At 42.5% G+C, this 15,231-nt stretch overlaps 1 protein-coding gene across 2 annotated transcripts; it reads left to right on the forward strand.

The window, feature by feature from the left end:
* Positions 1–2,387: 2,387 nt before the first annotated feature.
* On the forward strand, positions 2,388–11,838 carry meis3 (myeloid ecotropic viral integration site 3). 2 transcript variants are annotated; one of them, XM_085370322.1, is made up of 12 exons: positions 2,388–2,399; positions 5,671–5,810; positions 6,102–6,276; positions 6,363–6,413; positions 6,502–6,552; positions 6,809–6,958; positions 7,119–7,227; positions 8,252–8,397; positions 9,020–9,096; positions 10,420–10,478; positions 10,575–10,661; positions 11,639–11,838. In XM_085370322.1, exons 1-12 carry the CDS (start codon positions 2,388–2,390, stop codon positions 11,836–11,838), a joined length of 1,257 nt encoding a protein of 418 aa, XP_085226448.1. The 2 variants fall into 2 exon arrangements, with proteins under 2 accessions (XP_085226448.1, XP_085226447.1); XM_085370321.1 differs by lacking the exon at positions 2,388–2,399 and adding an exon at positions 2,895–2,912.
* The last annotated feature ends 3,393 nt before the right edge of the window (positions 11,839–15,231 follow it).

Consider the following 15,231-nt stretch of genomic DNA (forward strand, 5'->3'; position numbering starts at 1 on the left):
TTAGCACAAACTTAATAACATATGTTGTGTTAAAACGTGTTGTTATGCTGTGAGTGAAAGGAGGTGTTACAGCTGTGATAAAAGTGATGGGTCGTTTAAGTGTTTGTGATGTAAATGGCTGTAATCTGTGTTTAGATAAACAGCCTGTTGGATAAAGTGCGAAGATTTATGGTCCAATTCAGAAAAATGCTTGAGAAAAATCCGGATCAAGATCTGATCAAGAAATCAATAACTTTTGATGGTCGTGTATGTCGTCAGCCATCCGGGTCACTGTAGTCTTAAGGGCTTGAAAAAAAAACTTTGAAAAAATTAACTTATGTTAATTCAGTAGGCTATTTGTGTTGTGGAAAGGGTTAGAGGAAAATCTAAAGCCCTGCGAAGATGAATCCATCAGATGTTACACGCTTCGGTGTTAATCCTTTCATTTAACCTGTTAAAGAGAAAACAAGCCTTGGATCGCCTTTTCCAGCCCATTGACATGGCATCGTGGCTCAGTGTAGGATGGGGCTTGAGCTCTGTGATCACCCCCGCAGGAAAGCAGCACCCTGCGGAGTTGAAAGCCCTCCCCGGCTGCAGGGACGACGCGGGGCCCTCGCAGGCGGCCCTACGGCCAAACACCGTGCCGCCCACAGAGCCGCCTGCCCCGGCCTCCTGATCCCCGCCAAGCCGCTGCTGATTGAAAAGCAGCCGCCTGTTGGCCCCTCACAGCAGGGCCCGGGGGAAAAGAACGTTTTGGATAATTATCATGTTACTTAGATGTCATTTACAACACAAGACGGCGAGTTTAGCAATGCCACTAACATCTGAAAGGTCCCCCCTCTCTCTCTCTGTTTCTCTCTTTCTGGTTAAAATGAAAGTTACGCGTAATGGTTTTATTTTCGGACGTCTTTCAATCAACAACAACAATTAAGAAAGAGGGCCAAAGGGTGGCATTTGATTTGGGTCAAAAGGCTGCCCTTGAATGGACGTCAACAAAAACAGCAAAACACTGTGAGCCTGTAAATGTCATGAGCACGCTCCAAACTTATTTATGAGGCACAGGAGGGATAGCTTCACCGAGACCAACTTTAATCCTATAATTAGTGGAGATGAACTCCGCCGAAGGCAAACCAGCGTTATTTTTCTACAGCTTTCTCTTTCTAATTCAAGTCCTAATTGTTGCACATGTGATTAAAGTGCCCATATTTCAGAAGGAGACCGTTTTGAATGAAATGTCTTTGTTGTGTGTGTGTGAAGGTGATCACACACCTTCAAAGTGTCTGGATTTTCATAGATTCTCTTAAACAGTGTGAGCTATCGCTATTCTTCTCCCCAGTTATCCTGAGATGATAACCGCGCAGCTGCAGGGGGAGGATGGAGGGGTGGAGGAGTGAAATCAGCGCGGAGATAAAAACAAAAAAGCGATCGAGGGGGTCTGCGTCTTCTTCTTCTTCTCTGGCGTTTGTGTGTGTGATAAGGATAAGGAGGAGGGGAAAAGAAGGAAAGGGAGGAGGAGGGATGAGGGGGGGCGTGGGTGGGGGGGCAAGAGACCCCGTCGTGTTTTGACCCTCCGAAACCTCCCCGCACACCGCCACCATCACCATCACCACCACTCCACCTCCTCCTTCTCTGCACCTCCTCCTCCTCCGTCTCTCCTCTGGAGGCTGAAAACACCATTGCTCATTCCCAGCCGTGACATTTTCCAGCCTGTCGCCGTATGCTGAGCGGACAGCCAAACGCGAGGAGCCAGGAAAGGAAGAAGAAGAAGAAAAAAACTGGGGGGAAAGGAGGGACGCTGTCTGTGAGTCCGTCTTCCACAGCACCGAGCATCCCGACGCTCTGCGATCCGGAGCGAGACGCGCACCAGGCGGAGGCGAGGCGCTGCAGGAAGCCGCCGCTCCCTTTCACACCGGGGGATTGTGGACTACACCGGACACGGCGTAGGACAGGATACGGCGAGCGTTTACGTCTCGGTGGGACATTTTACACCATTTATTTGAGCCTCGCATTACTCCTCCTCATCCGGCAATAGCGTTTAATGGGCTGCTGGGATTATTATAGCGTTTATTAGCTATTATCTTACTATAAAGCATTAGGTCCTCCATAGAATATCAGCCGTCCATAAAACCTCTAGTCCCGTCGTTATGTTGTTATTTAAAGCACGATGGACTCGGAGTAAACACACACACGCACACAAGGAGCAGGTCCTAAGTGTTTATATCCAATACCTCACGCTGTTGTTGAATCCCATGGGCTGTTCTTACAATTACAACTTAATTCACAATAAATATAAAAACAAATGCACTTTTATTTCCAGGACCCCGGAAGGCAGAGGAAGGGAGCAAAGCACGCTGCGCTAGCCGAGCAGCGCATCATCATCCCCGGTGTAGGACTGGCTGTCGGGTCGCATGGAGAAGAGGGTAGGGCTGCTCTTTTTTTTCTTTTTTTTAATGAGTGAGGCAGACAAGAGCCTGTCTCGGCTAACATTACAGAGAAGTAATTAGAAAACAGTCACAAAGGGAGCACATGGTAGGAAATCCTCTTGCTTGCAGGGCACATAAAAAAAAAGAAAAAATCAAGGCCCAGTGAAAGGAGAGCAGTGGATGTTTAGTAGGGGAAAGGACAGAACATTAATATCATTTCATGCTATAAAAACTCATCATAAAATATTCTGTATATAGCAGCTAAATGCTTACTTATAATCAATTTGATATTGATTCAAAGAACTTTTTGGCCCACCACTTTTAATCAACCATAATCTATTTCACGAGTTAAAATTCGGTCTAGTTTAGTTTATGCGATGCATAACTTGCAGTGTGGGAACCATAAAAGAATGTCCTTTTTTTTTTTTTTTGCGTATAGCCTAATGTCAGATAGGTTTAGAGTGGAGGTCATTAAGAGGCAGAGGAGAAGAGATGCAGCTCTGCAACTCGGTAAGTAGGTCAGTTTTTTTGCTACAGTGATTCAGAGGCTTGGTGGTGGTGGTGGTGGTGGAGGAGAAATAGGCTGACGGGCAGCAGGCGGACAGAGACCTCTGAATGGAGGAAAGCAAGTGTAGATATTCAGTGTGTATACAGAAAATCACTGCCGTGTGAAAACAGCGCAGACAGCGAGAGCAGCAGGGGCCAAACATGGACAACCACGTGTACCGGGAACTGCTTGCACACAGAGCCCATATAAAGAAACTGAAAGATTTTCAGATCGCAGAAATAAAATGGATACTTGCTGTATGGCTCATTTGTATATTGAGAGACAGAAGATTTTCACTGCTCCATTTAACGTTAAATGTTTTTATTCGGGTTCGTACAGTAATAACGCAGATTAAAAGAGAAAAGTTAAAAATTAAAATTAAACAATCAATTCAAATGGAAATCAGTGCTTTAACGTGTCTCTGCGAAAAACACGCCTATATTGTGGCGCTCCAGTCTATAACCTGCAACAGGTACGGGTATTTTACCCTCAGAAGAAATATGTAGATTTCGTTTTGGAAAGCTGTAGATAATCATTTCCATATCTTAGGCAAATTTAATAATTAATACAATTTTTAAACAGTGCATTATAGAAATATATGCTAAATCTATGTTCTTTCCTTGTGGAGGGTATCGCCCGCTGCTTGCGCTTTGCGATTTTTAAGGTTTATTGATTTTAGAAGAGCGTGGAAAATCTGAAGTTTAGCACAAAATTATCAAAAATATCCACACTTAGTTATTTTCCAGTAAAATGAAAGCAGGCTTGTACTTTTAAGCCCATAGATTAAATTGCGTGTTTCTTGTTTTAAAACACAGTTTTTAAATTTCAGTTTGAAAGAATTTATATTTACAGTTAAATTATTCTCCGCTGATAGAACATTAGCTTCTTTTGCTCAGCTTTACTTTCACATAGTGTCTGACATTTATGAAACACAGCATCTGCTCCAGGTTTCCTCTTTTAGAAAACTTTGCGTTACTGTGGCGCATATGACCATAGTCAAACAGCTCAAAGTCTCCTGTTAGGCCAGCTATAACTTCTTTTTTTAAAATATAATGAAAATGTTGTTCTGCCATCTGAATCCTGTTTACCGGCTCCGTGACTTTTCTGAAAAAAAGGGAACATTCGCGGAATTTGTCATCTCGACTTGTTCGCTTTGATCCGCCTTGACGCACGGAAACTCGATAGGGGCCGTGCGTAAAGAGAGACGCGCAATCTGATAGCGGTGATTGTGTTAATAGCCAGCCTCCATAAAAACTAGAAGGTGTCCGGGGACAGGGCCTCAGAGCAGGTGCTTTCTGTGATCCCGGTGGCCATATGTGAGGCTGAAATGCAACAATTTGATAAGGCGTTTAGGACAGTGGTTCCCAAAGTGGGGTCCGGAGACCTCCAAAGGGGTCCTAAAGAGGGGTTTTCATGGAAGGCATGTGCATGCGTGTAAAGAGGAATGATTTAATTTCTGTTTCATTCTTTTATGTAATTCCCAGAGGTTAACATTGAGGGAGAATAATTGCTTTTATACCAGGTTTCACTGTCTCACCATTTGCAGGTTATCTGCTTTTGCACTCTACAAATAAACATCACTGATGATCTGGAAGTGGACACTTCTGAGTAAAATAAATATAAAAATAATGTGGTTAATCAGAAACCTTTATTTGGAAACAGTCTGCGCAGTAAAAACCAGCCTAAGCGCATCATAACATTAATGACTGGGTTAAAATAACACTGAAGTTAAAGGTGTCCATGCTGGGGTCACTTGTCCTGTGCAGTCTGATCCCAGTGGCCCTTTGGGAGTGTAACAGGAGTCCCAGAAGCAGATCTTCTGACCTGAGCAACATCACCTTAGAGACTGAGTTTCAATAACTCAATAAAACTCACACAGAGACAGAGCAAGTTGGGGGAACCAGGGAGTCAGACATGTGGATTCATGACACGTATTTTGAGGGCTGCTGAGTGCACGATTGTCTCTGTGCATGTGTGAGTCATTGCGTCTGCAACATATGTCTGTGTATGATTCCCTCTGCAAGTGGGCCTCAGTGAGGCTGTCACACAGCAAATCATGAGAGATGTCTGCACAGCTACTGTCTTGTCTGAGCAATGCAACCAGGATACTGTATTAGCAGCTACAGGCTTGCTGTCTTTCTTCAAAGATGACATCGCCTTCTTTTGTTATCTCCTCCTCTTCTTCTTAGCTCACAGAAAGTAAACTTTTCAAGTAGTGAGGATAACTGCTTTGCAGCTCTGCTGCTGCTGCTTCTGTTTGGCTTTCATGAGTGTTTTAGGATCCTGGCATTGCTAGAATTTCCTTAAGTATCTCATCATTCTACCAAAGTGAAAAAAAAAAGCAATTTTTCATAATTAAAGTGCATCTTTCCTCCTCAGATGATCCAGGCCATTTTTCTCATGAATGTTACATCAAACTGCAGTGACACTGGTTCGACAGTTAGTTTCAGATTAGCTAGGATTACTAGTTGTAATAGCACTTACACACATACTCAAACTTACAATATCAATATGCGGTCATTTTCCATTTATATAAATGACAGCATAAACAGAAGCATACAGATATAAACCCACATCAGGTCTAGTAACTGTAACTGTATATTAGACCGTTCCACTGACAGCCCGACCACATAATAAAATCCCAGTGTGATTTGATGTCAGACAGCCACAGATGTCCAACGTGTCTCATGTTTTCTGTCTTTTCATCTAATTGTGTTTCAGTATGAAGAGCTGGTGCACTACTCAGGGTCAGAGGGCATGTCGGTGGGGGGGTACGGGGATGAAGTCCGGGGGCTTCCTCCCCCGCAGTACGGACCCACCATCCCCGACTCCCTCAAACACCACAAGGACCAGATCTACGGGTAAGCATGTGTCAAAAAATGATTTAGTAGCCTTCCAGTGGCTAGAAAAATTTTAAGTACATGCACACTCTTATGAGATTAACATAAAGTATATGTTTGTGCTGAATATGAAAATACACATGGAGTGTTTATAGCTGTGTGCAACATAAATACTGCGGTTTAAAGTTTCTCTTAACACATGAATGTCAACTGTGACTGTGTTTATGTATAGTTTGTTAACTCTGTGTGTGTGTGTGTGTGTGTGTGTGTGTGTGTGTGTGTGTGTGTGTGTGTGTGTGTGTGTGTGTACAGTCACCCACTGTTTCCACTGCTGGCCTTAGTGTTTGAGAAGTGTGAGCTGGCCACCTGCTCCCCTCGAGACTCCACCTCCCTGTCAGCAACCTCCCACCTCCCTGGCATGACCAATCACAGCGACGTCTGCTCCTCCGAATCCTTCAACGATGACATCGCCGCCTTCGCAAAGCAGGTGAGCGGTGACTGTGAGGCCCAATCAGAGAACCAGGTCTCAGCTGATGTTGTTTGCTTACAGATTTTTTTAATACCGGGTTGTAGATTCGGTCAGAGAAACCCATTTTTTCTTCCAATCCCGAGCTGGACAATTTGGTATGATGCACCAACTAACTTCACACTTAACTCAGATTTCACATTGTGGGATATGTTTTCATAACTAAAGTGCATCTTTCCTCCTCAGATGATCCAGGCCATACAGGTTCTTCGCTTTCATTTACTGGAGTTAGAGAAGGTTGGTGAGACTGCATGTTGTTGATGTTATCTTTGTTTAGCATCATATTTCTTTTTATTAAACTAAACAAGAAAGGCAATAAGTCTGTAAAATTCTTATTGTTATAGTTATAATTTCTTTAAATTTGAAATATGTGCACCTGTCCTTTAATCTGTTGGTAGGCTTAAAGCTTAAAGCTCATTATTAGGTATTATTAGTATTAATTATTAAGTAAAAATCTGTAAAAATAAATAAATAAATAAATCTTTTTCCCAAGGTGCACGACCTGTGTGATAATTTCTGCCATCGCTACATCACCTGTCTGAAGGGCAAAATGCCCACAGACCTTGTGCTGGATGAGCGAGAGGGTGGGTCCAAGTCTGACATGGAGGATTTCACCGGGTCCTGTACCAGTCTGTCGGAGCAGGTGAGACGTTGGATGTTGATCGGCATGCTTATCACACATCCATCTGTGTCCACTGAGAATCCAGAGTAGTGCCCCTAGTGTTTCTCAATTCCCTTTTATTCCGCCTGTACTAGGAATTCCTCATCTCACCTCTGTCCTCCATCTTTCCCTGTGCCTGCAGAATGCATCGTGGCTACGAGAGCCAGATGAATGTGCCACTACTCCTCTGGGAACGCCAGGAACCTGTGGCCTACCTTCACACAGCACAGCAGACACCTGTAGTGATGCAGGTACACATACGCTAGCACAGATCTTAGCTGCATAATTATAATAGCCAAAGGAAGTCGCAGCTATGATATATCTAAAACCATCAGGGAATTAAATTTAACTCTTTCCCCAATCTCTGTACCCTCAATGATGTGTTTCTCAATATATATCTATAAATACTTAGTTTGATGGCCATAAGAGCAGGCTTCAGGTTTTTCTGAGGGTAGTCCTAATAAACTGTATAGGGAGAGGTCATTCTCACTAACGTCTGATGCACAGCCAGTCCTTTTGTGCTGGAAGCATGCCTGAAACATGACAGAAACCACTCAGTTTAGAGAAGAGACATAAGGGTGTTCCCTGGCAGGTGTCCACAGGGTTAAAGAGTCAGAGTACAGAAAAGACAGGCAGATAGAGTGGAAAGTAAAAGAATCAGTCTGCGCAGAGCAGAGGACAATTTGTGCGTGAGACATGATCATATGTGTATTATTTACATGACATCAATAGTTAATGATGAACAGAGCTACTGTGTGCACCAGAAAACACTGCAGTGAGGAAGCAGACACAGGGAAAGCAGGTTACACATTCACTGTGTATAGTAAGAATATAAATAACTGTGTGTTAAAACAAGCCAGTATTATCATAACTACTGGTAGCTGCATTGATAATCAATGAATCACTTTAGGTGTTTTTAAACAAAAATGAGAAACATTCTTTGCTTTCAGCTTCTTAAAGACAAATTACTGCCTTTCTCTGTCATTCGCAATATTAAATATTTCAAGCTGGATAGAAAAAATAGTTTCAGTGCAATAACTCTAGAAAATTAACCATCTTTCAACCGTAAAATGAATGACATGCACAGCAGTTATACTAAACTGTAAAATAATAGTTATGGTGAGTTTGATTTGTGAAAGCAGAGTGTGGTTTTAAAGCTGACGCAGTTTGCCTGTCTCGGGTCAAACACATTTGCTTAGTGGGCTCGCGTGAGTTGGGACCTGATAGATGCTGGCAGTCATTTAGGATGATGATGATTCCATGGTCTCCCTGCAGGCGATGGTCTCGATGGAGGCGTGGCCTCTCCCAGCACAGGTGAGGAGGACGAGACGGACAGAGACAGGAGGAACAACAAGAAGAGGGGGATCTTCCCTAAAGTGGCCACAAATATCATGAGAGCTTGGCTCTTCCAGCACCTGTCGGTGGGTTGGCTTTTCATCTACCTTCCACATTAAAGTGAATTATTACCCTTGAAAATATTGAATTTAAACGGTAGTTAAGTCATCCTTCCACACTGGTAACCAAACAAAGGAAGTCTGCGCGCTGTAATTAGTGAAAGAGAGGATTTAGCATGGAATAAAACGTCTATGACAGGAATAGAAAGAGGGGTGAATGGAGGTATAATGGAGGTCAATTAAATTAAATGAAAAATCTGGGATTAAGTGATTATGTGAATATGCTTGCTGCTGAATAATTGTGGAAGCGACAGAAATGGAGTGAGTAATTGTTGGTGAGCTGCTTGGATTGGTAATTAGCTACTAAATGAGGCAGGTCAAATGTTGCTTCACTTCAATTATTAAAACGTGTGTGTGAGTTAGAGAGAGATACTGAGATGGAAAGCGAGAGGGGCTGATGAGGGTGAAAATGGGAGTGCAGATGTTCGCTCAGACGGAAGGTCATCGATGTTCGAGCTGAGAGCTCACACACGTCGCTTTATTCTAGATTCAGGCCTCGAGATGATTCTCAACAAAAGCTGAAAAGATCACAGCGCAGAGTCTGGAATGTTTGATTTCTCTAACCTGAGCCTCGTGTGTCCTCCTGCAGCATCCGTACCCATCTGAGGAGCAGAAGAAGCAGCTGTCACAGGATACAGGACTGACCATCTTACAGGTCAACAACTGGTAAGTGTGCTCAACATCAGTTACATTTTTAGATGTGAAGCATAACCTTTACATTTTATGTTTCTTATGCCAAGATTTATTTTTATTGTGCATGTTACTAGTTTTGTGATTTGGTGCTATATGAACAGAACTGCGTTCCAGGGTTTAAACTTTGTCCAATAGTTACGCTCCTTTAGGCTCCGCCCCTCTGACGTTCATTGTTCCTTTAATGTGTGGCAGGGAAAGGTTTTTTTTCCTTTTTCTGTAGGTTAAACCAGAAGTTAGCATCACCTTTGTTTTCTCCGCACAAAGCAGATTCTTGTTCTTTAATTATCGTGTAAAATAAAAGCTCATGGCATGTCAGCAAATTAATCTGAATGAATGCACATCTCTTTTCTGATCTTTGCAGCATAAGTGCAATTGGAAAAACTAAAATGCAGGCATTATGGTATAAACAAAACCACCTGGGTTCAGCGTAATGACGTTAATTGGCCCATTGTTAGTCAGTAGTGCTATTTTTTGTCATTATGCAAATGTGTGGGTGATTGAGCATGCATCCAGATTTCTAAAGCTTAAAGCTAGACCTTATTTCATCTTTCTAACCAAAGAGACCTGAATCCAAACGAGGGAACCAGAGGTGTAGAACTGCTATATCTCTTCTGGGTTTTAGGACTCGTTTCTCTGGTGCTCTATTGATGGAGATTTAAGATCCTCCCTGCCAGCATGCCCTGTTTTTAATGTTGTGTTGAAATTATGTTGCTGCTACTTTGCTTTGTGAACTTTTTTTGCAAGTTTTTATTCTACAAAGCCCAAAGTATTTTTTTTTAATCCAGTTAAAAAGTGCACACAAAAAAAATTGATTTGAAAATAGACATTTAATGTACTTTACTGGAGTGTGCCGTGTAACAGGAAGCATTTTTCCCAAGCTGCAGTGCCATGTAATTCACAAGCTCTGTGTTCGGAATAGTAAACCAATAATCAAATAATCAAATTATTTAGTGCTCGCATCTTTCCTATACACTCTCTGAGCACACACACACACACGCACACACACACACACACACACACACACACACACACACACACACACACACACACACACACACACACACACACACACAAATCCAATCAATGCAGATCAATCAATTATCACAGGGCTGATCGATACGTCCTTTGCCCTAACGCTGATTTACTCTGTCCTCTGAAAGGGTTAAGTGGTTGTAAAATGGAAAAGGTTAATAGTCTCCCGGTCAGCCTTTTTCTCCATTAACGGGTGTCTCTCTCTCTCTCTCTCTCTCTCTCTCTCTCTCTCTATCTATCTATCTATGTGAATGCTTCATACAGGTTCATCAATGCCAGGAGGAGAATAGTCCAGCCAATGATTGATCAGTCAAATCGCTCAGGTCAGTGTTTAGTCAGTCATTCAGTAAATCTAAATGTGTGCATATGAGTGTGTGTCTGTTGTGTATTTGTGTAAGAAGGCGTGTGTTGTCTCACAGGTCAGGGTGGTCCCTACAGCCCGGAGGGCGCGGCTCTCGGGGGCTACGGGCTTGACGGCCAGGCCCACCTCGGGCTTCGAACAGCAGGTACGGCAGAATTAAATACAGCTGAACTGCATTCGTCACTAGGAGCACAAACACTATAGTTTATTTTGACAGACACACACTGTTTGTGCTGCTGAAAATACTCATTAGCACACCAAATGTGGAGTTATCCATCTCTGAAAACACCCCCCAACAACTGCAGCACCAAGCTGAATCTGGAAATCATTATGTTATTATATTATGATATATTATATCTTCAATAGGAGCCTTTGGTTTTGGAACTAAATTAAGGAGGGAAGTTGAAATTATTAAGAAATGTTTGTTTTGGTCTTTTCAGTTTGCTGTAGAAGTTAGTATGAAGTATGAATCTATAGAAAATTACCAGCAACGCTGATTATGAAACGAAAATAAATGAAAATAAATAACATGGATTAGGTAAAATATCTATAAATATTAAATAAAATATAACTACCTGCGTGGCTACAGTTAATTAACGACCCACCAGTTTCTTTTTCATTTTCATTTCTAGTTGAAGTAGAAGTTTTAAAGTTTGTGATTTTAATATTAACAAAAAACTTTGCCCAGCACTAAACACCACTCTGAAATACCAAACCCCGTGTCCTAAAATAAAGTTGTTAAAAAACCTCTTAAAAGTCAGCAGCAGTGTTCAAGGGACTGAAATACATGCTGTACAGCAGGGCAGTGTTTAAAACCTGCATACGTTTGTTTTTAAGTCTGACAGGGATGTTTCCTGATTTATAGAATATTGCAATGAATTATAACAATTATTTGTAGCTTTAATTGAAAGCTGTTACAAATTTCAAAGGATTCAGGTGCTTAAGAGGAACTAAACAGGTGAACCTGCACTGAATACCTGTGTCAGGTTCACATAGTTTCCAGTGCAAACCTATAATCCATTAATAATGTGAAAAGACTGATTTAAGACAGAAGGGAAGGGTCTTCTGTACTTCTGCATCTTGGAGGATCCTCGTAAATATTCCACTTTCTTCTCGCACCAGGTCTCCAGGGAATGTCCTCCCTGCAGGGTGACTACCCCGGCGCTCTCCTGTCCCAACCAGGCTATCCTCCCCACCCAGGACCGTCCCTCCATTCTTATCCTGGCCCGCACCCTCACGCGGCCATGCTGCTCCACCCGCCGCCTCATGCACACCCCGCAGAGCCGCTGCTCACCCAAGGACTGGACATACACGCACATTAGTTGTGGGAGGATCTGGGGTGTATATGTGGTGTGTGTGTGTGTGTGAGAGAGAGAGAGGGGTAATTGCCGTTTGAATGTGTGTATATGTTTGGAGGGATATGTATGCGTGTGTGTGTGTGAGTGCGTGCGGCTGATTATGTGTAATGAAGGTACACTATTTAAAGAAAAAAAGACACATTTCTCCAAAAGTTTACATTCCCCACTGAAAGACACTGACCTCAATGTAGCTGTTCCACCCTAACACACATGCACACAAACACACACTCACACAAGTGGATGTGACCCTTACACACATGCGTTAGTCTGGACCCACAGGTTTAAGCCATACCTCTTTCAGAGTAGAAGTGCTTCCTCTTCTTTAAATGACTCCACTGTGTCCTGTGGGTGAGACATATGCTTTAAACTACACTTCCCATCATGCCTGCTGAACCACAGGAAGACCCAGGGATTGGATCAGACACACCGATGAATACTCATCCCGGACTTTTTGCCACAGCACGGGGCTCGGGTCCTGTGAGCACGCCTTCTTCACTCCTCCCTGTCTTCCTACACATGTTTGACTGTCAGAGACTGAGACACACACACACACACACACACTCCCCTTCACACACAAACTTTATTTAAAGCTTTGTTCTTTTGTTTTTTTGTGTTGTTATTTTTTTTGTTAGTTTTTTCTTATTCTATTTTTATATTTATGCACGCCACTCCAGGCGGCTGCAGCTTCACGTGAGTTTATTGAAATATTAGTGCTCTTCCTCAGCATGAAGCTAAACACTATGAATGACTTCCAGTCTGCCTCGCTATCGTACCACTGACCTCCTTAAGACGCCTGCAGGCGTCCGTTACCTTAGGATCTTTCCTATACACACGCACATACACACACATTGCAGTAAACACTACATTGAAAGCCATTGCAGCACGCACACGCACGCACACACAAAGTCCTCTGTAAGCATTTCTATTACAGTGTTGTCTGTCACAGCGGTGCGTGAGGGGAGCTGCAGCCAAAGGACTCTTTAAACATTCGGCTCCCTCTCCACTCTGCTTGGACTGCTGAAGTATTTCTGAATGATTATGATGATGAAGATGTTGATGGGAATACAGTTAAAGTATTAAAATCTTTTTATAAAACTTGAGGGTTTTTTGTCTTAAACCAGTAATATTATCACATGACATTTATTAGCAGGTTAAAATTAACTTTTGCAAGTGTTCCTTTATTTAAAAGCTTATCGTAACATGGTCGTAATGTCTGCATAAGCAAATTGTACGAATCATGATCAGAAAATTCATATTTGTCGTGAAGCAATGTGTTTCCCAGAAAAATTAGAAGACATCGGTTCAGTCAAGGCCACTGTAGTCAAAAGAAGACGGTTATTTCCATCTGCAGTGATTCATATTCTGGCATGGATCTGTTCTGGGATCTCTCCACTCTTGAGGAGGGGAGAGCAACACATCGCTGAGCAATAACAACAGGCCTAACACTGATTAAGTCATGCAGCATGAAAGGAGAAGCAGGTATCGGGGAGTGGATTGCAAAGCATTGCATTGCATTGGTTGAAAAGCAAATACATAAGCAAATGGTCACAACCACAGTACCATAAATGAAGCAGAAAGCACCCTAAAGATCTGCCAGCTGGACACATTGAAAGGTATCGATGATATGACATGATACTGATATAAGCTGATTTTCACCTCATTGTCTGTGAGTGTTCTCAACCTGGTCACCCCTTTAAAAATGATCTGGCACTCAAATGTGTTGTAAACTGCTTGTGTTTCTTAGATTTAAACGAGACAGTGGTTAAATCAAATGACCTTAAAATGAAATTCTTCAACTGTAAATAAAATAGTGTTGTTAAACTCCTTAAATTAAAGCTGGAAGCTCAAACTTCTAATGCTTTATGAATGCTCCATTTCACATCTACTGAGGTGATGTGAATAAAAAACGGAGAAATGTGTGCATCTGGTTTTATTTGGCACATACACAAGCCTGTGCAAAAGCTGAGTGATAATACGTCTGATGTACATAAAGGATAACCCAGACAAATGTCAAATTATGAACTCAGCTTTGCATTGCATTTCTATCGTATGCTGTAAAGAGCCATACATTCAGAGTGCAGGCTTTTTGATGAAAACACAGCCACTTATGAGTAAACACACGGCTCATTTTGCAGAAACAGTCATTTAAAAGTTTGGAGTTCCTTAAATGCATCTATTCTCCTCAACTATAAACCTTTTCTCTTATTGGTAGATATATACACATATGGCAATGGGACAGCAAAGCTAATGCAAAACAGCACCGAGAAATAAAAACAGCTCGTGAGATTTACAACAATCCGTTCCACTTAGAAAATGTGGAACTCCAGAGACATTCAAACATTCATAACAAACATCGCAGCCGCTGGCTTTTCTAAGAACCATTTTTTGAAAAATGGTGCGATCTTTCTCTATTTTCCACTCATAAGTCACGTCGGTGTCCTCTGACTATCTGTTTATCTGATGGAGGCCTCAGGCTGCAGCTGCAGTGATCTGTCACGCAGGCTGGATTATCACAGGGAGGAAAAAAGAGTCCGAATTCTTAAATGTTTTATAGCGCAGACAAGAGCTCACATTCTTCTTTCCTGTCTGTTTATGCCATATTTAGAAGCACAAACACTTAAAACTTGAGCAGCCTGTCGCCTCACTTTCCCCCCTTAAAGCCTGGTAGACACCAATCCTATTCATAACCTTCACCTCTCTTCTACTTTAGGCCCCAAACATCCACACATAATTACACCGTTTGCTGCCTTACATCCACTCACAGCACCCAAAGGACACAACAAACACGTAATACCCCATCCTCGCCCTACCCCCATTTGGCCTGCAGGAGGATGGGGACTTGCAGGGGAGGTCAGAGGCCAGAGTTCAGACAGGGGTCAACAGGAAATGGTCGTTCTCCCTTAGCACGCAGGTCCTGACCTCAGCACTCCTCCACTTTTCGTTTCTCTTTGTCCCTTCACGCACTCGCTCCTCCATGCTGGTCAGGACGGGCCCCTCACTTTTACTCTCTAATCCCCCCCACCCCCCCATGCAGCCCTGTATGCCTGGTAATCCCTTTTTTTTTTTCACAACACTGTCATGCAAATAGTTCAGCAACTTTTGTTTCAGTATGATCTGTGAAAATGTACCATTATTTTTTATACTGGTTTTGAAACTGAGCTCTGCACCAAAGTAGATACTAAAGCCTACAGCAAACACACTGTCCATCACACTGTCACTGTTTAGTCAGACCAAAAGAAGGAGGGCACAAAAGTCAAAAAGGGATAACAGGAAGTTTTTCAGTGAGACATTTTATATAATTTTATATAAATGTCTCTCCCTGGTGAAGCACAGAGTCTCTCCAGGGGATGTGGATAA

This window comes from Diplotaxodon limnothrissa, linkage group LG14, assembly GCF_057381915.1.
Source record: "Diplotaxodon limnothrissa isolate DT_005_m linkage group LG14, D_limnothrissa_male_GT1.1, whole genome shotgun sequence".
NCBI lineage: Eukaryota > Metazoa > Chordata > Actinopteri > Cichliformes > Cichlidae > Diplotaxodon > Diplotaxodon limnothrissa.